The sequence below is a fragment of the Mizuhopecten yessoensis genome, unplaced genomic scaffold, assembly GCF_002113885.1.
Source record: "Mizuhopecten yessoensis strain PY_sf001 unplaced genomic scaffold, ASM211388v2 scaffold1557, whole genome shotgun sequence".
In the NCBI taxonomy this organism is placed as follows: Eukaryota; Metazoa; Mollusca; class Bivalvia; order Pectinida; family Pectinidae; genus Mizuhopecten; species Mizuhopecten yessoensis.
In genome coordinates, this window is record NW_018404106.1 from 209,661 (window position 1) to 232,252 (window position 22,592).

A 22,592-nucleotide genomic window follows, 5' to 3' on the forward strand; every position below is an offset into this window, starting at 1 on the left:
GTCATAAACACGTGTCAATATTCCCTACATTAACATGTGTCAATATTCCCAACAGTAACATGTGTCAATGTTCCCCACAGTAACATGTGTCAATATTCCCTACATTAACATGTATCAATGTTTCCCGCAGTAACATGTGTCAATATTCCCAACAGTAACGTGTGTCCATGATTCCCACATTAACATGTGTAATGGTCCTGTCATAAACACGTGTCAATATTCCCTACATTAACATGTGTCAATATTCCCAACAGTAACATGTGTCAATGTTCCCCACAGTAACATGTGTCAATATTCCCTACATTAACATGTATCAATGTTTCCCGCAGTAACATGTGTCAATATTCCCAACAGTAACGTGTGTCAATGATTCCCACATTAACATGTGTGAATTGTCCCAACATGAACACGTGTCAATGTTCTCCACATTAACATGTGTCAATATTCCCAACATTAACATGGTTCAATGTTCCCCACAGTAATATGTGTCAATGTACCACACAGTAACATGTGTCAATGTTCTCCATAGTAACATGTGTCAATGTTCACTGCAGTACCATGTGTCAATATTCCAAACAGTAACATGGTTCAATGTCCCCACAGTAGTATGTGTCAATGTTCCACACAGTAACATTTGTCAATATTCCAAACAGTAACATTTGTCAATATACCAAACAGTAACACGTGTCAATATTTCCTACATTAACATGGTTCAATATACCATACATTAGCATGTGTCAATGATCCCCGCAGTAACATGTGTCCATGATCCCCTCATTAACATGTGTCCATGATCCCCACATTAACATGTGTTCATGATCCCCACAGTAATATGTGTCAATGTTCCATACAGTAACGTGTGTCAATGTTCCCCGCAGTAACATGTGTCAATATTCCCAACAGTAACATGTGTCCATGATCCCCACATTAACATGTGTCAATTGTCCCAACATTAACACGTGTCAATGTTCTCCACATTAACATGTGTCAATATTCACTAAATTAACATGGTTCAATGTTCCCCACAGTAATATGTGTCAATGTTCCCCACAGTAACATGTGTCAATGTTCTCACAGTACCATGTGTCAATATTCCAAACAGTAACATGCGTCAATATTCCCTACATTAACATGGTTCAATGTTCCCCACAGTAATATGTTGTGTCAATATTCCTTACATTAACATTGTTCAATGTTCCCCACAAGTACCATGTGTCAATATTCCAAACAATAACATGAGTCAATATTCCTTACATTAACATTGTTCAATGTTCCCCACAGTAACATGTGTCAATGTTCTCACAGTACCATGTGTCAATATTCCAAACAGAAACATGCGTCAATATTCCCTACATTAACATGGTTCAATGTTCCCCACAGTATATGTATCAATGTTTCCCGCAGTAACATGTGTCAATGATCCCCACAGTAACATGTGTCAATGTTCCCCACAGTAACATGTGTCAATGATCCCCACAGTAACATGTGTCAATGTTCCCTGCAGTACCATGTGTCAATATTCCAAACAATAACATGTGTCAATATTCCTTACATTAACATTGTTCAATGTTCCCCACAGTAACACGTGTCAATATTCCCTACATTCACATGGTTCAATGTTCCACACAGTAACATGTGTAAATGTTCCCCACAGTACCATGTTTCAATATTCCAAACAGTAAAATGTGTCAATGATCCCTACAGTCACATGTGTCAATGTTTCCCACATTAATATGTGTCAATGTTCTAGGGAATATTGACATATGTTACTGTGGGGATCTTTGACACATGTTAATGAGGGGATCATGGACACGTGTTACTGTTTGGTATATTGACAAATGTTACCGTTTAGAATATTGACACATGGTACTGTTGGGAATATTAACAGATGTTAATGTAGGGAATGGTGACACGTGTTACTGTTTCGAATATTGACAAATGTTACCGTTTAGAATATTGACACATGACACATGTAACTGTTGTGAATATTAACACATGTTAATGGAGTGAATATTGACACATATTAATGTGGGAAACATTGACACATGTGACTGTAGGGATCATTGACACATATTACTGTGGGATCATTGACACATATTACCGTGGGGAACATTGAACAATTTTAATGTAAGGAATAACTGTGGGGAACATTAAACCATGTTAATTTAGTGAATATTGACACCTGTTTATGGGGGTACCATTACACATTTTTTGATGGGGGGATCATGGACACATATTACTGTGGAGGAGGGGTCTACGGGCTCATAGACCCTATAAAAACCTGACGGGGTCTATGAGCCCGTAGACCCCTCCTAACGAACATTGACACAGTAACATGTGTCTATGATCCCCACATTAACATGTGTAAATGATCCCTACAGTCACATGTGTCAATGTTTCCCACATTAATATGTATCAATGTTCCCCACAGCAACATGTGTCAATGTACCACACAGTTACATGTGTCAATGTTCCCAACATGTCAATGTTCCCTAAATATACGTGTGTAAATGTTCCCCACAGTTATTCCTTACATTAACATGGTTAAATATTCCCTACATTATCGTGTGTCAATGATCCCTGTCAATATTCCCAACAGTTACATGTGTCAATGTTTCCCACATTAATATGTGTCAATGGTCCCCATTTTAACACTTGTCACGATCCCCACATTAAAAAATGTTTAATGGTCCCCACATAAACTCGTGTCAATGTTCCCTAAATATACGTGTGTAAATGTTCCCAAAATTAACATAGTTCAATGATCCCCACATTAAAAAATGTTTAATGGTCCCCACATAGGGGGGTGTCAATATTCCCTGAATTAACATTGTTCAATGTACCCCACAGTAACACGTGTCTATATTTCCTACATTAACAGGGTTCAATATTCCCTACAAACACGTGTCAATGGTCCGCATTTTAACACTTGTCACGATCCCCACATTAAAAAATGTTTAATGGTCCCCACATACACACGTGTCCATGTTCCCTAAATTAACAGAGTTCAATGTTCCCCACCCCCACATGTGTCAATGATCACTACAGGAACATGTGTCAATGTTTCCCACATTGACACATGTTACACTGTGGGGATCATTGACGCATGCTAATGTAGGGATTATTGAACCATGTTACTGTAGGAAATATTGACACATTTTACTGTTTGGAATATTGACAAATATTGACACATGTTAATGTGTGGATCATGGAGTAGGGAATATTGACTCCTGTTACTGTTTGGAATATTTACACATGGTACTGCATAATGTGGGGATCATCGACACATGTTAATGAACATTGACACATGGTACTGACATGTTACTGTAGGGAATATTGCCACATGTTACTGTAGTGATCATTGACACATGTTAATATGGGGATCATGGACACGTGTTACTGTTAATGTGGAGACAATTGACACATGTTACGGTGGGGAACAGTGAACCATGTTAATTGGGGATCGTGGACACATGTTAATGAACATTGACACATGGTACTGACATGTTACTGTAGGGATCATTGAAACATGTTAATTTAGGGGAAATTGACACATGTTACGGTGGGGAACAGTGAACCATGTTAATTGGGGATCATGGACATATGTTACTGTAGGGAACATTGACACGTGTCATGTTAATGTGGGGAACATTGAACCGTGTTAATTTAGGGAACATGGACACGTGTGTATGTGGGGACCATTACATTTGTTAATGTGGGGTCATGGACACATGTTTATGTGGGGAACATTGAACCAGGTTAATTTAGGGAACAATGACACATGTTACTGGTGGGAATATTAACACATGTTAATGGAGTGAATATTGACACATGGTACTGACATGTTACTGTAGGGATCATTGAAACATGTTACTGTGGGAATATTGACACATGGTACAGCAGGGAACATTGACAAATGTTACCGTTTAGAATATTGACACATGCTACTGTGGGGAACATTAACATGTGTCTATGATCCCCACATTAACATGGGTCCATGATCCCCAAATTAACATGTTTCCATGTTTCCCGCCGTAACATTTGTCAATGTTCTCACAGTACAATGTGACAATATTCCCAACAGTAACGTGTGTCAATGTTCCCTAAATATACGTGTGTCAATGTTCCCACAGTAACATGTTTCAATATTTCCTAGATTAACATGGTTCAATATTTCCTACAGTAACATGGTTCAATATTCCCGACATTAGCATGTGTCAATAATCCAAACAGTAACATGTTTCAATGTTCCCCACCGTAACATGTGTCAATACTTCCTACATTAACATGGTTAAATATTCCCTACATTATCGTGTGTCAATGATCCTCACAGTAATATGTGTCAATGTTCCACACAGTAATATGTATCAATGTTCCCCACAATGTGTCAATATTCCAAACGGTAACATGTGTCAATATGCCCTACATTAACATGGTTAAATATTCCCTACATTAACATCTGTTAATATTCCCAACAGTAACAAGTGTCAATGTTCCCCACAGGAACAGGTGTCAGTATTCCCTACATTAACATGGTTAAATATTCCCTACATTATCATGTGTCCATGATCACCACAGTAAAATGTGTCAATGTTCCATAGAGTAACGTGTGTCAATGTTCCCAACATGTCAATGTTCCCTAATAAACGTGTGTCAATGTTCCAAACAGTAACACATGTCAATATTCCCCACATTAACATGACACGTGTCAATGTTCTCCACATTAACATGTGTTAATATTCACAACAGTTACATGTGTCATGTGTCAATATTCTAAACGGTAACATTTGTCAATGTTCCCTGCGGGGGCATGTGTCAATATTCACTAAATTAACATGGTTCAATGTTCCCCACAGTAACATGTGTCAATGATCCCTACAGTAACATGTGTCAATGTTCCCCCACAGTAACATGTGTCAATATTCCCAACAGTAACATGTGTCAATGTTCCCCACGGTAATATGTGTCAATGTTCCACACAGTAACATGTGTCAATGATCCCCACAGTAACATGTGTGAATAATCCAAACAGTAACATATGTCAATATTCCCTACATTAACATGGTTCAATGTTCCCCACAGTAATATGTATCAATGTTCCCCACAGTAACATGTGTCAATGTTCCCTAAATTAACACGGTTCAATGTTCCCCACAGTAACATGTGTCAATGTTCCTCACAGTAACATGTGTCAATGTTCCCTAAATTAACATAGTTCAATGATCCCCACAGTAACATGTGTCAATAATCCAAACAGTAACATATATCAATATTCCCTACATTAACAAGGTTCAATGTTCCCCACAGTAATATGTATCAATGTTCCCCACAGTAACATGTGTCAATGTTCCCTAAATTAACACGGTTCAATGTTCCCCACAGTAACATGTGTCAATATTCCCAACAGTAACATGTGTCCATGGCCCCCACATTAACAAATGTAATGGTCCCCACATAAACACGTGTCAATATTCCCTACATTAACATGTGGCAATATTCCCAACAGTAACATGTGTCAATGTTACCCACAGTAACATGTGTCAATGTTCCCTAAATGTAACATGTGTCAATGATCCCCGCAGTAAAATGGGTCAATGATCCCCACATTAACATGTGTCCATGATCCCCACATTAACATGTGTCCATGATCCCCACAGTAACATGTGTCAATGATCCCCGCAGTAAAATGAGTCAATGATCCCCACATTAACATGTGTCCATGATCCCCACAGTAACATGTGTCAATGATCCCCGCAGTAACATGTGACAATATTCCAAACAGTAACAGGAGTCAATACTCCCTACATTACCATGTGTCAATGATCCCCACAGTAACATGTGTGAATAATCCAAACAGTAACATATGTCAATATTCCCTACATTAACATGGTTCAATGTTCCCCACAGTAATATGTATCAATGATTCCCGCAGTAACATGTGTCAATGATCCCCACAGCAACATGTGTCAATGATCCCCACAGTAACATGTGTCAATGATCCCCACAGTAACATGTGACAATATTCCAAACAGTAACAGGAGTCAATATTCCCTACATTAACATGTGTCAATGATCCCCACAGTAACATGTGTCAATGATCCCCACAGTAACATGTGTCAATGATCCCCGCAGTAAAATGTGTCAATGATCCCCACATTAACATGTGTCCATGATCCCCACAGTAACATGTGTCAATGATCCCCACAGTAAAATGTCTCCATGATCCCCACATTAACATGTGTCCATGATCCCCACATTAACATGTGTCAATGATCCCCGCAGTAAAATGTGTCAATGATCCCCACATTAACATGTGTCCATGATCCCCACAGTAACATGAGTCCATGATTCCCATATTAACACGTGTCAATGTTCTTTACATTATCAAGCGGCAATATTCCCTACATTTAAATATGTAATTGTACGTACATAAACACGTGTTAATATACCCTACATTAACATGTGTCAATGTTCCCCACATAAACACGTGTCAATGGTCCCCATTTTAACACTTGTCACCCTTCTAATTTGTAACAATCTTTGTGATTGGATATCTTGCCGGGGTCTATATTTCTATAGACCCCGCTCTGCCGGGGTCCATAAAAGCACGTGCGAGGGGAGATAACTCAAACTAGAATCACTCTTCTTAGCAACAATGATGGCGTCCGACACACACAAGGGTTCGATTGTGCCAATCATTCACAGGATAAAATAGCCTACTTAATTGACAGCAAATTTAACGAAACAGGCAATGAGGGGGGCCACTAGGGTGCTGTTTACAAAGATGGTTGTGTATTGTCCGAAATGTTGCCGGAAAGATGTCCGGTAGGGGCTATTTTGGTAGCAGTCAAGTAAGTTGACCCAAATCGGATCAATGCTTGAATTTTACAGTATCTTACACTTCAAATTAATATTTGTTGTCAGCATATCAACATTTTATGACGACCTATAGCATATATTCCTATAGACCAAAACAGAATGCATAGTCGTCGCACGCACCATTTTTTTTAAAAACGTAATCAAAACACTAACATTTGAGTTTGAATTACGTTTTCTGGTGCTATTCGAACTTTAAAACTAATCATTTGTAGACAAAAAATGGTACATTGCTATCTATTCTAAGGCTATATCATTGTTATTACTGTTTTGTTGACACATTTATTTATTTATAAGTATTTTTGGAAAAAGTGATCCGATTTAGGTATTGTCACCTTAAAACTCAAACTCACAAAGTAACTTATAACTTTGCACAAAAAAAGTATTAAACTATCTAAAAGACTGTCAGGGTGACAAATAAGTTATCTCTGGGTTAAGAGGGGTCTACGGGCTCATAGACCCTATAAAAACCTGACGGGGTCTATGAGCCCGTAGACCCCTCCTAACCCAGAGATAACTAATATTGTCAATATTCCCCACATTAACATGTGTCAATATGCTCAACAGTAACATGTGTCAATGTTCCCCACATTAACATGTATCAATGTTCCCCAATTAATATGTGTCAATATTCCCTACCTTAACAATACGTAAAGATCCCCACATAAACACATGTCAATATTCCCCACATAAACACGTGTCAGTGCTCTCCACAGTAACATATGTCAATGTTTCCCGCAGTAACATGTGTTAATGTTCCAAACATTAACATGTGTCAATGTTCCCCACAGTAACATGTGTCAATGTTCCCCACAGTAACATGTGTCAATGTCCCCCACATAAACACATGTCAATATTCCCCACATAAACACGTGTCAGTGCTCTCCACAGTAACATATGTCAATGTTTCCCACATTAATATGTATCAATGTTCCCCACAGTAACATGTGTCAATGTTCCCAACATTAACATGTGTCAACCCACAGTAACATGTGTCAATGTTCCCCAGAGTAACATGTGTCAATGTTCCCCAGAGTAACATGTGTCAATGTTCCCCGCAGTAACATGTGTCAATGTCCCCCACAATAACATGTGTCAATGTTCCCCACAGTAACATGTGTCAATGTTCCCACAGTAACATGTGTCAATGTTCCCTAAATATACGTGTGTCAATGTTCCCAACATTAACATGTGTCAATGTTCCCCACAGTAACATGTGTCAATGTACCACACAGTTACATGTGTCAATGTTCCCCACAGTAACATGTGTCAATGTTCCCCACAGTAACAATTGTCAATGTTCTTTAAATAAACGTGTGTCAATGTTCCCAACATTAACATGTGTCAATGTTCCCCACAGTAACATGTGTCAATGTTCTCCACAGTAACATGTGTCAATGTTCCCCACAGTAACATGTTTCAATGTTCCCCAAAGTAACATGTGTCAATGTTCCCTAAATAAACGTGTGTCAATGTTCCCAACATTAACATGTGTCAATGTTCCCCACAGTAACATGTGTCAATGTTCTCCCCAGTAACATGTGTCAATGTGCCCCACAGTAACATGTGTCAATATTCCCAACAGTAACATGTGTCAATGTTCCCCACAGTAACAATTGTCAATGTTCCCTAAATAAACGTGTGTCAATGTTCCCAACATAAACACGTGTCAATATTCCTTACATTTACATTTGTCAATTGGCCCCTCATTAACATGTGTCAATGTTCCCCACATTAACATGTGTTTTTCCCGCAAAAGGATCTTACAAAATGTTCCCTTTCAAGGCATGTGACATTGAACGCTTCTGTCAATGACCCGTAACAAGGTTGCCCTCAATTAGCATGTGACAACGTTCCCCTAATTAGTATTCGACAATTTTCCCTAGGTAGCATGGGGCAATGTTCCACTCAATAGTGATTAGCAATGGTCCACCTATTGGCGTGTGATAATTTCATCCTCATCGTCTCCTGACAATTGTTCCTTTCTTTGACATTCGGTATAGTTTATGTAACACAGTGTATCTATAGTAGTCCTTCTGATGAGGGCGACAGACGCCCTTAGTTGTTCTCGTGTTAAATAAGCGATAACGTCTTCGGCCAAGGTACCATCCCTTACATCAATAACGCTAAGAGAAACAATTTTGACAAACAGACCGCAATATTCTAGTTATGATTAACATGTTGAAATACTTGTGATATATGCAATGTATATAAAGACCAAAAGCTAAAATTATCTCTCTATAACAGATGTGGAACATCGTGTGGGTTGCCATGGCAGCGTTCCTGTTGACGGGACCCGGATGTACGACTGGGGACAGCTTCAAGGAACTTGGTACAGACGATATTCTGCGTAAGTACTAGTTAGTCCGTAGTTAACAGTTTCGTTTATCCAGCCAACTTTATCTCCGGAAACTGATGATCAGTACTTAGCTTCAATTATATTCATAACTCTGTTACTTCTTATCAGACCCCATATTCATGAAACTGTTCTCAAGCTCAATCTCAGATTCTGTGTTCAAGCCCGCTTCCTCGTTTCAGAGATAAATATTTTAAATTGTATATGTTTTAGCGATTTTGAGGAATATTGGAGAGACTTGAAATAGATAGCATTTTCATTGTCTAGAATTGACTTTTTGACCTTGACACTTGATTAGCAAGTTACAAGAAAGTTGTTTTGAACGCAGAATCCAAGCTTGAGCATGAGATAGATTTCTTGAATACGGACTCAGATTTTACAATCAAGAGAGTGTGTGAACTGCATTACTCACGCGCATCTTGCCACGATTTCTGATTGCCGAAGGCACCCTCACCGAGACCCGGTTAATATTGCAAAATCCGCATTTACACCCAGAACGAAATTTAATAAACACACAGAGGCATTAACGGTACGTGTCGATGTACGATCAATTTATCAACAAAATGATATAATATGCACTACATACTTCAACATTGGTGCATGTCACATAGATGTACTCATGTTAAAGTTCCGCTACGACTAACGTTGAAACTTGTTGCATATTGTTTTATAATCGCCTTGAAATTTTTCTTCGTTGTCATGACAGTCCTGAATGTTGCCGTCAAGGGTCGACTCGTAGAGCGTCTCACTGACTCCGTCACACGCCTGGAGTCTGCGCGGGTAAAGATGGTGGATTTCGTCAAAGCCTGCTTTTACAACGCCACCTCCAAGACAGACGCGTGTCAGCTGTGTGTCACGGAAGCTTGCGAGAAGCGGTAAGGTCAAGGTCATATACTGGAAGATATGAGGTCAAGGCCACATACTGGTAGAAACAACAAAATGTATTCTTCCGCCAGGGTACGGAAGAGATTTTATAGTATACTTAAAGCCGTAATAGTGACGTGTAGATTTTTATATAATCTTTCAGTTGGATTACGGTTGGTTACTTGAGTGAAATTATTGGAATTTATATTATATATATAAACACGGTTTTTTAAAGTTAAAAATAATTATGTAACCCCCTTTCCAGACTATTAACTGCACGACAGATCTGCCATATCCGAAGCGATGAAATTAAATCAGTAAAATTATGTTCCTGTTATCAGTTTTGCTTCAATAAGAAAAATAACTCGCTTCGAGTATTGCCATACTAACCGACAGTTCTTGTATAGTACAGATATAGTAAACTATACAATATTGTTTTTAATAGCGCCATGGAGTGTAGTCTTGATGTGGCAGCGATAGAGACGATTTCTGTCCAGACGAAACCTGATCGCATCCCAGAACAGCAGATCCCGGGGGTACAGTTCCTGACGTCACCATTTCCAGTTGAAATGGGTCTGGAAGGATTCACAAAGAACGCCGAGGAGGATATCCTAGAGAACGTACCATCGGCGCTCCGCTCTCAGGGGAAACAACTCTTACAGAAAGCAGAGGGCAAACTCCAACAACTTCAGGTTTGAGCATACTCTGGAAAGACCAGCTCTTCCTTCATCATTAAAATACAAGATTTCTGCTCTCGATAAGTTGTCTTGCAATTTGTTGCCATTTTGAAATCATTTCCAAGTTGGAGAGTTACTTTATTCGGTGTATGGGCACATTCCGCTCCGAAATAATTCAGTCCGCTGTACTTTTTTCGGAAGTATGCAATGCAAATTGGCGCTGATGACGATGTGTCGGGGAACCTTAAGACATCTCAAAATGATTTCCAGAAAGTTGCCCTTCTCGTCCTTCATAAACTAGAATATTTGTTAACATACATTGTATACCTTGTAGACATTCTATGTTACGTTTTCCTAACTTGCTTTTTAGGAAAACCTGAAGAATTCCGTCCAAGAGCTCCCAGGACTAATTCCACGCATGCGTGGAGCTATCGAGAGTGTGAGCACCGATATTGACGTAGAGTCATTAATGGGCGTGGCTGACAAAGCGGCAGACTCGATATCACACGTGATCACAGACAAGAACGTGAACCTGGCCGTGACGTCCGTCATGGAACAGATGCCGACAATAGTGACCCAGATGAATAAAAAGATGCAGCAGCTGACATCAGTAATGAGCAGCTTTGTCTCTAACGCTGTGGATCATCTCGGAGAGCTGATGAGTAAGTATGAAACCTCGCATCGGTTCCGCTCTTCATATAATTTCTTCTCTGCACTCCAAGAAAAGTCCTCAAAATCCATAGGTAACGCTGTTTAACGTTCTCCGCGCCCCTGGAATAAGAAATGACTAAATCGAAGGTTCTGTAGGGGCCACGTTGTGGACGATACGATGCTAGTTTAATCGTCTGATGTCAACCAAAAGAATCGCGCTGCAGCATAGTGGTAAAATTAACAGGCGTTGATGTCAGTGGTGACATATTTTTTCTTACCGGAAACCAATCGAATAGCTAAACGCGTGTCTTTGATTCTGTTATGACATATTCCAGACATGGTTTCGAGCATAAAATCCTGACAAGATGCAATGCTGATACATGTCTTTTGAAGACTACATTGGAACTATATCCTACCTCGACACCGGCCCATTTTACCGTTTGGCTGTTGCCCTATTCCTTAGATCTTCATCAAAGAAATCAGAATAGTCTACTTGTTTCATCTATAAGATATCGCGTCTTTCCTTTTGTCATGTCATATTCCAAGAGTAATAGAGAGGAAGGATCATGAGTAAGTGAGGAAGAGGAGAGTTCAAAAGTAAGTGCATGAGAGAAGAGGTCATGAATATACACGCTAGACAAAATAGTTCTTTTGTTATAGAACGGAGAATGTATGAGTAAGTGAGAGACTTGTAGTTCAGGAGCAAGTGCTTGACAGAGGATGCGCTCAAGAGTGAGCACTAGACAGATCAATACATCACTGATCGATAGGGGATTGAGTAAGTTTTAGACAGAACAGTCAACTGGTAAGTAGTAGATAATGAGGCACCAGAGCTCTCTAGAAAGTACTTGATATTTGACCTCAAAAGTAAGTACTTTCCATTGGAGCTCGTTTATAAATAACTTGTGGGTAGCTCCAAGCTCACGACTAAGTACTAGACAGAGATCGGGACATCATGTAGTGCTTAATCGCCGATCGGAACTCAGTGTAAGCGCTATACAGTCATAAGAAAAAGTAATGAATAGGGACTCAGAGCTCACGAATAAGAAATTTCGGGCTCGGGGCTCATGAATAAATAATGAATATCGTGATTAATAACAAGACAGTGTAGCGCATACTGATAATACAAGAGAGCATTTGAGCAGGTGTTACAGACAGGGGTTTGAGAACAGGTGTACATTTTGTGTGACGTCATAAATGTTAGATTTCGTTTACACAGATACTCCCATCCCAGTACCAGTCCGGAGCTGGGTAGATAGCCCGGATGGCCAAATAAATGCATCAGAGGACATGGCGGAGCCAAGCTCAACGTCACAGCGCCCGCGCAGTAGATGGGTTGTAAAACACTTCCGGTTGGGCGGGAGTTCCAGTGGAAGTGCTCAGGGCATCTTTCTCAGCAGTGGCGGATTCACAAGGCTGAAGAGGAGTGCGGTGGATTGTAAGGACGTGTCACATGACCCACAGGAGGCGTGTAAAGCATTCCACTTCCAGTGCGCAGCGTGTATGGACAATACCGCCATCCTAAAAGAATGTAAGTTCGGAAGGGCAAAATACTGTTATCGGTTACAAGTATATGTGATTTCAAATTGATTTTTAAAAAAAAAATGAAAATATTCTGACTTCAAGCCTACATTGTATAGCTTAAGGATTTCTCTATGAAAGATAACGATGTGGTTTTTTTTCCTCCGGCAGAGCCATTTGATATTATTTTGGATTTATCGCGTTATTTGACTCATACAGTGCAGACTGAATGCAGCTGGCGCGTTTTATATTGGTTCACAAAACAGTATCTAAAAAGGAACAAACTTATATAATTGTGCCTTTCAAAATGGCGACGGGCTATATAACTAGTACACGCTTCGTATGTTTACTACTCTCGTTCTACATGTTCATCAACATATCAAATCTGTGCTACACACGTGTTACATCATTCCGTTTATTTTTAGCGTGCGGGAAAGACTCTATGCGGATGATGCTTGCTATCAAGCGAGTGGATATGAAGGCTGCGGACTATCTGATGACGTACTCAAAACACATCAAAACCGGAATTATAGTCCTAAAGGTATCTGAAACACTAACTTTATACACTGTACATGGCTTCTCCAGTGAGGGTGCTCGCATTGTTACTCATCTGTAAAAACGACCTTAAAGGGTTTTGGCCACGAATTTTTATAATTTCATATTTTATGATCATTTGTTGCAATAATACATGTAATGACCGAGACCCCGTCTTTCTCGGCATCAGTAGATAGACAGGCCAGGTGACGCCCCATCTATATCAGCCTAATGGATGTGCATATTTTGAACCCGGTACGTGATCACGTGATCTTGGCCAATATTCCTGATAGTATATTCCGGACAGCTGTTTTCTGTATTACAGTTGTATATTATTTTTTTGTCATTCAGAAGTTATCGGGTGTTCACCATTGGTATTTCTACAGCTCGTTATAGAAAGATAAGGATTTAAATAGCAGACAAATATGTATATGATTGAATTATAAATTGTAGTTCTTTGCACGTATAAATACGTGGTCAGAATAATATGGAAGTTTTGATTAAGTCCTCGCATGAAGCAGTTTCATGATTGGTCATTTGGTAATAATACTCGTTCTGTGTATTGATATCATTATAGCATCTACCTGCGGAACTATACAGCTACCTCGACTTTGAAAAATATTTTTTTAGTTAAATTTTCAAAGACTGGAAATACCCGGACTAACGACAATTCACTCTTTTTTAGCTCATATGGAAGAGGACAACTATTTCAATAACATTTCACTCGATACTTAATTGTTCTTCAGAATGTTCCATTGGTACTGTGTGTTTTGTTACATTGGCTCTGCTTTTTTGCTATAAACGAGTTTAATTTATTATGAAACACACGTGTAATAGGTAGGTGATGATACAGGGAGGGGATTGCTTTGGCAACCATATTGGGCTTTTTTGTGCGCCCATGTGACCGCATTTATTTATCTAACCTTGTCGATTGTTTTTTTTCTCTCATGGTTGAGTCTCGGTATACAATGCTCTTGCTGGTTCTATAACTGTTCGTTATAGTGTCATACAAGAGTTTGTTTGAGCGAGATTAGTGAAATTCACACGACGAATGTCTTGCCATGAGTTAGCAATAGTTGGACGATGTCATTTGTTATTCAGCAAAATGTTTATGACTTCTCTATAAAACTTTTTGTTTCTTTATGACAGGTTAAATATGACGAAAACAATTTCGATCCTCGGACGTCCACGTACAAAAATGCTTACGTCACAGCAAAGGTTCGGGACGAAGTCGTCACATACAAAACATCATCCTTGCCAAATCTCGCCGACTTATCAACGTCTGGCGGCGAGATCGGAGACGAGATTTGGATGATACTAGACGAAGATGAACACACTACAGACGGTGTTAGCAAGAAATTAGACAAGGTCGCACACGACAGCGGAAGTCATGATCATGTGACAATGGGTCTTAAGCATTATGGGACATCGGATGCGTCCACAAACAGTGTAGTGTGGGGTGTGGTTGGTTTTATAATGTATCTTGGGTTAGTAGCTCTTTAACGTTTTTGACAGATACAACTACATCTGTACCTGTATAATGTCGCAAAGAGGATTTATATGACAGTTTGTACACCTATGGCCTTAGTCGGCCTCTTCTCGTACATAAAAAGACCCATGGATTTCAACTTTTTGTTACATCTGGCATTTTCTTTCGTGAGACAATCATTACAGTTAATCAAAATATGATTGTCAACTTCACATACTTCAACTTATCAATACAAGTCATCGGTGCAATTGAATTATTTTGGCTAATGAACTTGACACATTCGAAAGGGGCCAGATTTCCGGAAACACGAAACAGAATGGATATTGCATTAGAACTATAAGTGATACAAAGCCATATTATTGTGATAAGTATAGTGGCAACGGCAAACACAATGTCTGCTTACATTGGACTCAAAACGTTCATTCATTCTCTCTACGGTCATGGCAAAAGAGGGCGCGCATGGTGCAAGCACGTGATACGTGTACATACCTGAGGAGTTGTATCAAAATACGTATTGCTACAGTGTAATATCGTTACAAACTGACTGCTTCAAACATGTCTTTTCTATGATTTCGATGCCGTATACATGTTTTCATCTGCAACAAAGACAATGCTAACACATAGAGCGTTGCTACACAGTAAGGGCGGGAGTTGCATTCTATGTCTGTGTAAACGAACACGAACGTTTTGGTGCAGTTATTATTATTTAATTTCTTTCTTTCCTTTTTTAGCTCACCTGGCACGAAGTGCCAAGTGAGCTTATGCCGAGGTGCGGCGTCAATATTTTACTTTAAACGACTTCTTCTTAATAACCGGAAGGCCTAGGGTGATGATATTTGGCCAGAAGCAAACTGGGATGAAGGGCTACCAAGTTTGTTCAAATAAATTACTTTCATCTATTTTCAAGGTCACAGGGGTCAAATATGTTAAAAACTTTAAACAACTTCTTTAGAATAACCAAAATGCCCAGGGTGATGATATTTGGCAAGTAGCATGCTGAGATAAATGGCTACAAAGTTTGTTCAAATGAATGACCTTCTCCCATATTCAAGGTCACAGGGGTTAAATATGTTAAAAACTTTAAACAACTTCTTCTCAATAACCAAAATGCCCAGGGTAATGATATTTGGCCAGTAGCATGCTGAGATAAAGGGCTACAAAGTTTGTTCAAATAAATGACCTTCACCCATATTCAAGGTCACAGGGGTNACTTGTTCTGAATAACCAAAAGGCTCAGGATGTTGATATTTAGTTAGTAGCATATGCTGGGATCAAGGACTACTATGTTTGTTAAAGTGAATGACTTTGACTTATATTCAAGGTCACAGGGGTCAAATTTGTTTAAAATCTTTAAACAACCTCTTATGAATAACCATGGGTCCCAGGATGTTTATACTTTGCAAGTTGCATCCTGAGATGAAAGGCTATACAATGTGTTCAACATAATGACTTTGTTCGACTTTCAATCACAGGGGTGAAATGTTTTAAATAAAATTAACAGGGTCTTTCGAACGAATTTTAATCATAAATACTGATATTTTGCCTGTAGCTTTGTTTTAGATCTCTTTTAAGGTTACAAGTGTGAGATTTATACCAGGTGAGCGATGCAGGCCCATTGGGCCTCTTGTTTAAGTTCAGCAATCATAAGTAGTATACCTAGATTATTGAATAAGTTTTTTTTTTTTTTTTTAAACTCCATGATGTTCATAAAGTCGTGAATAGAACCATGATTATCCAATCAAATTTCACCAATACTGCACTATCAAGTATATGAGATGTTGAAGCGGTGTGTAAAAGTGATAACATTGTCGTTACAAAGTAGTGCTGGGTATCTTACCGTTTATACAGCTACGTAGTGTGTACACAGGTAAATGTGTTTTCTCTTGCATTTGTATGAACCAGAGATGTTCACACTTTAGGGACACGAACTGACGGAACATCAATGCATAACTGGTGGGGGTATCACAGGTGGTTCATCGTTACATGATGTGTGATTAAGGTTACATGCTACCTTAATCAGATATGAATCTCCTTTTGCAAAAGAGTTCTGAAACGGTGTCTCAGAATATCTGCCTTAGTTATCGAGCTTTTAATCAGGAGTACATTTTAAACAAAGACTGATAATTCACAATTGTTTCATTATGGATTTTGTAACGGAGATACAAACGTAGAAGTAGAAACAGATATAGGGGATTTCCGGTAAGGGGGTGTCACTCCTGACATATATGTAGTTACTGTTACAAGTTCAACATTACTGTAACATGTCTTTATTGAATGCATTGCAACAATCTGAAAATTATTTATTATTTGTGAACATAAACTAAAAATGTAAGAGAGCAAACTCGAATAAATCACAGTTTGTAAATAGGTGTAATATTGCATATACCCTTAAGGTAATTACGTTTTAATATTAAGCATTTTTGTGCAGCATTTTCACCTAGAAACGTTTTTCTACAATGTTGGAAAATTGCATATCTGAGACGTTAAATTTGTAATTACTTTTTTTTCAATTCGTCAACATAATTAATGATAAATATGACACAACTCAATATGTAAAACGTCCGTTGTAATTGATATTTATATTCCTATATGTATAGTTATTTAAAGTTGCTAAAAGTAAACGTTGCTTATCCGAAATAATTTGTGTTTTTTATTTGTGTTAAATTTACATCTGCTTTAACATTATAGTTGAGCTGCTGTTTGCAGTTGTCATTCAAAGCATATCTACCTATTCCAAGTGAAAAAGAATACAAACTATGCCCTGGGTAAACTTGTCAAAGGATAACTTCAAAAGTAAAGCATAGGTCACAGTGACCTACTTCTTATACTTGACACTCCACCATCCTAGTATGTACTTGCCTACCAAATGCCCCAGACAAACTTCTGCTTGCCTTGCTTACTTTACCATTAAAAAAACTAAATGTGCATCCACAGAATTAGAAGTTTGTCAGCATCCCTTTGTTGAATAGTAAGAGATAATGGATCTGGAATATGTTCCATGTTTCCAGATGTTGGAAGGAACCAAGAAATGGCTGTCATCGAACTGTTATCTTGCTGAAGCGTAAACCGCGCCATATTTGAAACAAGTATCAATCCTCTGAGCCTTTTTGAAATTGTATTTGCTAATTTATACGCAGTCCGAGTTTACAAAAGCTTCAGAAGTATAAATATAACACAATACTCAGTAAACAAATTTATTACACACCAGTTCTTTTTCAAATGTCACACAAAATTTCTCTGATGAAAAAAAAAGATCGTTGATATTGGTACATTTCTACATGTTTACATTACGGTACTATCATGTCGGTGACACATCTTTTTTTCCAAAATTGTTCACTTCAGGTTTTGGCCTTGTTTAACCTTGGGTAATACCATTGTCTTGCTTCTACCTCTAGTATTGACTCTGACCTTTCATCACACATATCAACCTTGAACGACACGACCTTTCACCTGAGTTAATATGGAATAATCCCTAATTTTACCAAGTTTGGGTTTGGGGATTGTAGTAGTCCTTGAACTTGTAGCCAGGGTGCTGAAACATAAAACATGTACAAAATGAGAAAGTATCTGTAATATAATGGTCTTAATATAGCGAATCAAAACTTTCGTGAAGATTTTTCTTTTGGTGATTTTCCCTTCCAATGACATATCCAATACATTTTAATTCAAAAACCCAATACATCTTCCTTGTATACGAATAAATTTTGACAAGTTGTTTAAATTTGCAGTTGTCTCTACAAATAAGTTTTGAATTATTCAAACTACAATTGTTTACATACAGTACAGTGAAAGCATATGGTTCCAAACAAAGTAGAAATGATGCAAAAACAAAGTGACTATGACGAACATTTGACGATAAACAATCTGCGTCAAAGGAACTTTCACAGCACTGTATCAGCTATAAATCTAATACAGTGTACATGCATCTGTATGAGGCCATATTGAAACCGAAACCAAACTTCAAAATGGAGCAGAAAGGTTTTTACTTACCTGTAAAATTTCAGCCTCCAATTCTTCCATATCAACTGAACCATAATTTAACTCGTCAATATCTGCAGGTACACCTATTTCAGCAAACATAACATCCCAATGGCTCTTGAACCTTTTTCCATACCTGTATGTGACAATGAAAATTGGTTAACGATTTTCTCATCTATATAAAATTTGAATACAAACATATTATAACTCCCAAATGACCCAACGATGCATTATATTTCTAGGCCAAGGAATAAAATGAATACCCAAAGAAATTGCAACAGAAATCACGTTTGTGTTTTTTTTTTCCAGACGGGTCTGTAGAATCACAGAAAAAAAGTCCTGAAAATTTGAGAGCAAGGAAATCAGTTATTTTAGGGTTAAATGTAAGAAGTAACCCTGACCCTTTGTAAGTAAAAGTGTTTCTTCCTTGTGTTCTATCTATGGGACACTAAAACAACCAGGAATAGACCTGCTGAGTCCCAATCCCAATGCACGTGTATTGTAAAGGGCGACTAATGTACGTAGACCTCGGCAGACTCGGGGTTTTTCTTCCTTGTCCTCTACGAAGGGGACATGAAGTGACCGAAAGTCATATAAAAATTCTATGACTTTTCATGAAATATTTTAGTGTTTTTTTCTCAGAAATTGCATATATATATTATAATATAAATTATTTACTTTTGAATTACAGTGAGTTTTTGTTTGTTTGTTTGTATATTTTCATTGATTTACTTTTGCTTAGTTTTTGAATTCCTGAAGTCTGGGTCCAGTCTGTCTGGTTATATTTTATTAGCTCAACAACAAAACTTCATGTTTGATAAACAGATTTATCAGAGATTTTTTCAGGCCGTAAACGATGTCCCTCAGTTGTTAATTAGTACCACAGGGGCATGGATCGCTTTACTTGTAATATAAAATATATTAGTATAGGAGACCCCTATTTTTTATATTACAAGTAAAGCGATCCATGCCCCTGTGATTAGTACAAAGTAAGCAAATCCTTTATCTATTGTATTTTTTAGCTGAAGTTACAGTTATATTCATCAGCCTCAAAGTTTAAAAATCGTCTGAATTGATGGTAAGGCTGCTAGTAATCCAGACAGATTTCCCCTCAAAACGAAGAATAAAGCTGTTTTTTTTCATTTATTTTTGACTGTTACATAATTTTTTTAGTGCATTCCACTAAATAACAGCAAAACTAACTATTTACTCATTACCAGTTGAGGGAAAGGAGAAATATACGGAAAAAAAAACATGTTTAAGAAACAAGTCTTATACACTTGCCCTGGGAAAGTGGGCCTACTTTCTGCAATTGCCTGAGCGCCAAAACTGGTTGTCCCGGGCACTGGGCTAGTGGATTTGTACACCCCTTATGATGTTAGTAGAGACAATGAATTGTGACGGGATGGGAAAGGACAAGAGACAGGATTAACACGGGTTTTAACACTATCTGTACTTCTCCCATATTAAATGGTGGGGCTATACATACTTCAAAATCCTTTTTAAAATTACAAGAGGGACTGTGTAACAGAAACTCTTCAGTCTACTTACCTGTAACGAATGAGACTCATGTCAACATTAAATGGAGGTTCCCATTCAATGAACTTGTTGTCTTCATTAATTTTCGGTCCATCCAAACTGGTTTCATTCAAATCTTCAAAGATCTATAAAACAGGACAGAGGTCAAATCAGAAAATTGTCACTATTGGTAATTTTAAACAATTCAAGGCAGGAACAAAAGGTTTAAAAGCATTGGTTCTTCTGGCAAGTGAGTTTGAAAAGGTGACAAGAAGATGCTGTCACTAACATGTCCTGCTCGTAAGTGTATTGTTTGTTTGTATAAGGTAATAGGATTGTGACACCATTTCTAAGTAGAATTTCTTCAAATTTTGTACTTATATTGCTTTGAAGTAAAGAAAATCTTCTGCCACAAAAAAATATAGGTTGTCAGAATTTTAAGGATTTTAAATGGAAATTTATGTAAAAAGGAGTGAATTTTGAAAAAAAAAATGAAACACAATTTTTTGCAAAATAATGTCAATAAAAATGATACTGACATATATTAGTATTGCATTAATGTATATCAGTTTCATAAATGCTGAAATTGTGTAAAATTAATTATCTATAAACGATTAAAACTTGGCATTTTATAATAAAACCATATACACATAGTAATTGCATGTACAAGTTATCGTTCTTGAAAAACTTAGTAGTGAAATAGGTACCCGGTTTCCTGAAGTACAGAAAAATGGACACATGTGACTCATTGATTAAAAAACAACTGAATTAATACCTGGATTGCTTTGAAATACTTTAATATTGAAAGAACACGCTGTTCTGTCAATAATAAACATACGATATTCATCAGTTTAATATTAAACATTAGAATATGCGGAAATTGTGATACTGTCTCCCTACATTGGATTTTCAACTAGGGATGTACTTCCTATTTCCGTTTAGCAATACACTCCTATGACCTTAAGATCTTTGCAGTAGCTCAAGTCAAAAGAACACAGTTCCAAGATCGGTGTAGAAGTCAGAATAAGACTCCCTAATTGTGACGCAGACTAGCATACTTGGTATTATCTGTGATTAGTACAAAGTGCTAAACTTCATAATGGTACTTTTCCTATAATTTTGCAGGGTCATCGATATCGTAGCCATTGAATCATGGTAGCCAGTTAGCCAAAAAATATCTTCTGGTCGTGCAATCAGTTAACCATTTCACCCCTATATTACTTCAGGAGTGAATGAGTTTTAACTTAAGTGCAGTAACTATTGGTAAAATTAAGCATCCACAACAAGCACAGTCATATTTAAAATTCAAGGGTTTGTGATCCAGATACACCACCTATCTTCTCTACACCCTTGGAATATGTCATGACGAAATTGAAGGCTCTCAGCAACCCTGCAGGTGATACACATAGGCTAGTTTGATTGTTTGACGTTACATCACACGAATCATACAGCAGCTTAACAGTAAAGTTGTCCAGGGGGTCAAGGTCACAGTGAACCTGACAAGAAGTGTGTTTTGGTCTCTCTAGAATAAATCAGGAATACACTGGAAATACTGGAGTATACCTGATGAAGTTGGTCATAGACATTCTATACCTACTATAGTATGTTACTGTAGTGTTGGTGAAGAGAAAAAATCTGCAAATTCAGTAATTTTACCACAAAAACATTTGAGGACTGACTGAAGCTCACCATGGTTCAGTGACCACAGTGCTGACCACTGTCAACCATACCCTTGGAGAACACAGGTAACCTACCTGTATAGTATACACACATACATATGGACATATACAGAAGCACTATAGCTAAGTTATCTGTGTTTCAATGATTTTGTGAACATGACTTCCACTAGGAGTTCATCAAGCTCAAGTAATAGTAAAGGACATGTGAAAGCTTCCCAAAGTTATTCTGGAAGATAAAGTGATGTGTCAACCAGGTTACCGCGAGCGGTATATAATACGCCCGTCACACATTGAATGAGCAGTTGTTTGTATGATTGAAATATATGAAGTATTTGTGAGTAATTGATATTAAAAGAGAAATCATTCAACATAACTGGTAGATCAATGAGTGCAATACAACATCATGGAACGCATGCATCGCATTAATGAAACCAAGGGTAATAACTCCA

The 22,592-nt window shown here is 37.9% G+C and overlaps 2 protein-coding genes across 2 annotated transcripts in view; one reads left to right on the forward strand and one right to left on the reverse strand.

Annotated features, from left to right (window-relative positions):
- LOC110465097 overlaps positions 1–15,734 on the forward strand; it is a 22,233-nt gene extending 6,499 nt beyond the window's left edge. The window contains exons 2-8 of the mRNA XM_021520686.1: positions 9,124–9,226; positions 9,939–10,107; positions 10,542–10,788; positions 11,144–11,435; positions 12,644–12,955; positions 13,371–13,486; positions 14,629–15,734. Coding sequence (XP_021376361.1) covers positions 9,124–9,226; positions 9,939–10,107; positions 10,542–10,788; positions 11,144–11,435; positions 12,644–12,955; positions 13,371–13,486; positions 14,629–14,982 — 1,593 coding nt within the window. The 3' untranslated portion in view covers positions 14,983–15,734. The remainder of the gene's footprint in view (positions 1–9,123; positions 9,227–9,938; positions 10,108–10,541; positions 10,789–11,143; positions 11,436–12,643; positions 12,956–13,370; positions 13,487–14,628) is intronic.
- Positions 15,735–18,148: 2,414 nt separating this feature from the next.
- LOC110465161 (NADH dehydrogenase [ubiquinone] 1 alpha subcomplex subunit 10, mitochondrial-like) overlaps positions 18,149–22,592 on the reverse strand; it is a 17,656-nt gene continuing 13,212 nt past the window's right edge. The window contains exons 6-8 of the mRNA XM_021520787.1: positions 20,498–20,610; positions 18,959–19,082; positions 18,149–18,500 (exon numbers count right to left, since the gene is read on the reverse strand). Coding sequence (XP_021376462.1) covers positions 18,447–18,500; positions 18,959–19,082; positions 20,498–20,610 — 291 coding nt within the window. The 3' untranslated portion in view covers positions 18,149–18,446. The remainder of the gene's footprint in view (positions 18,501–18,958; positions 19,083–20,497; positions 20,611–22,592) is intronic.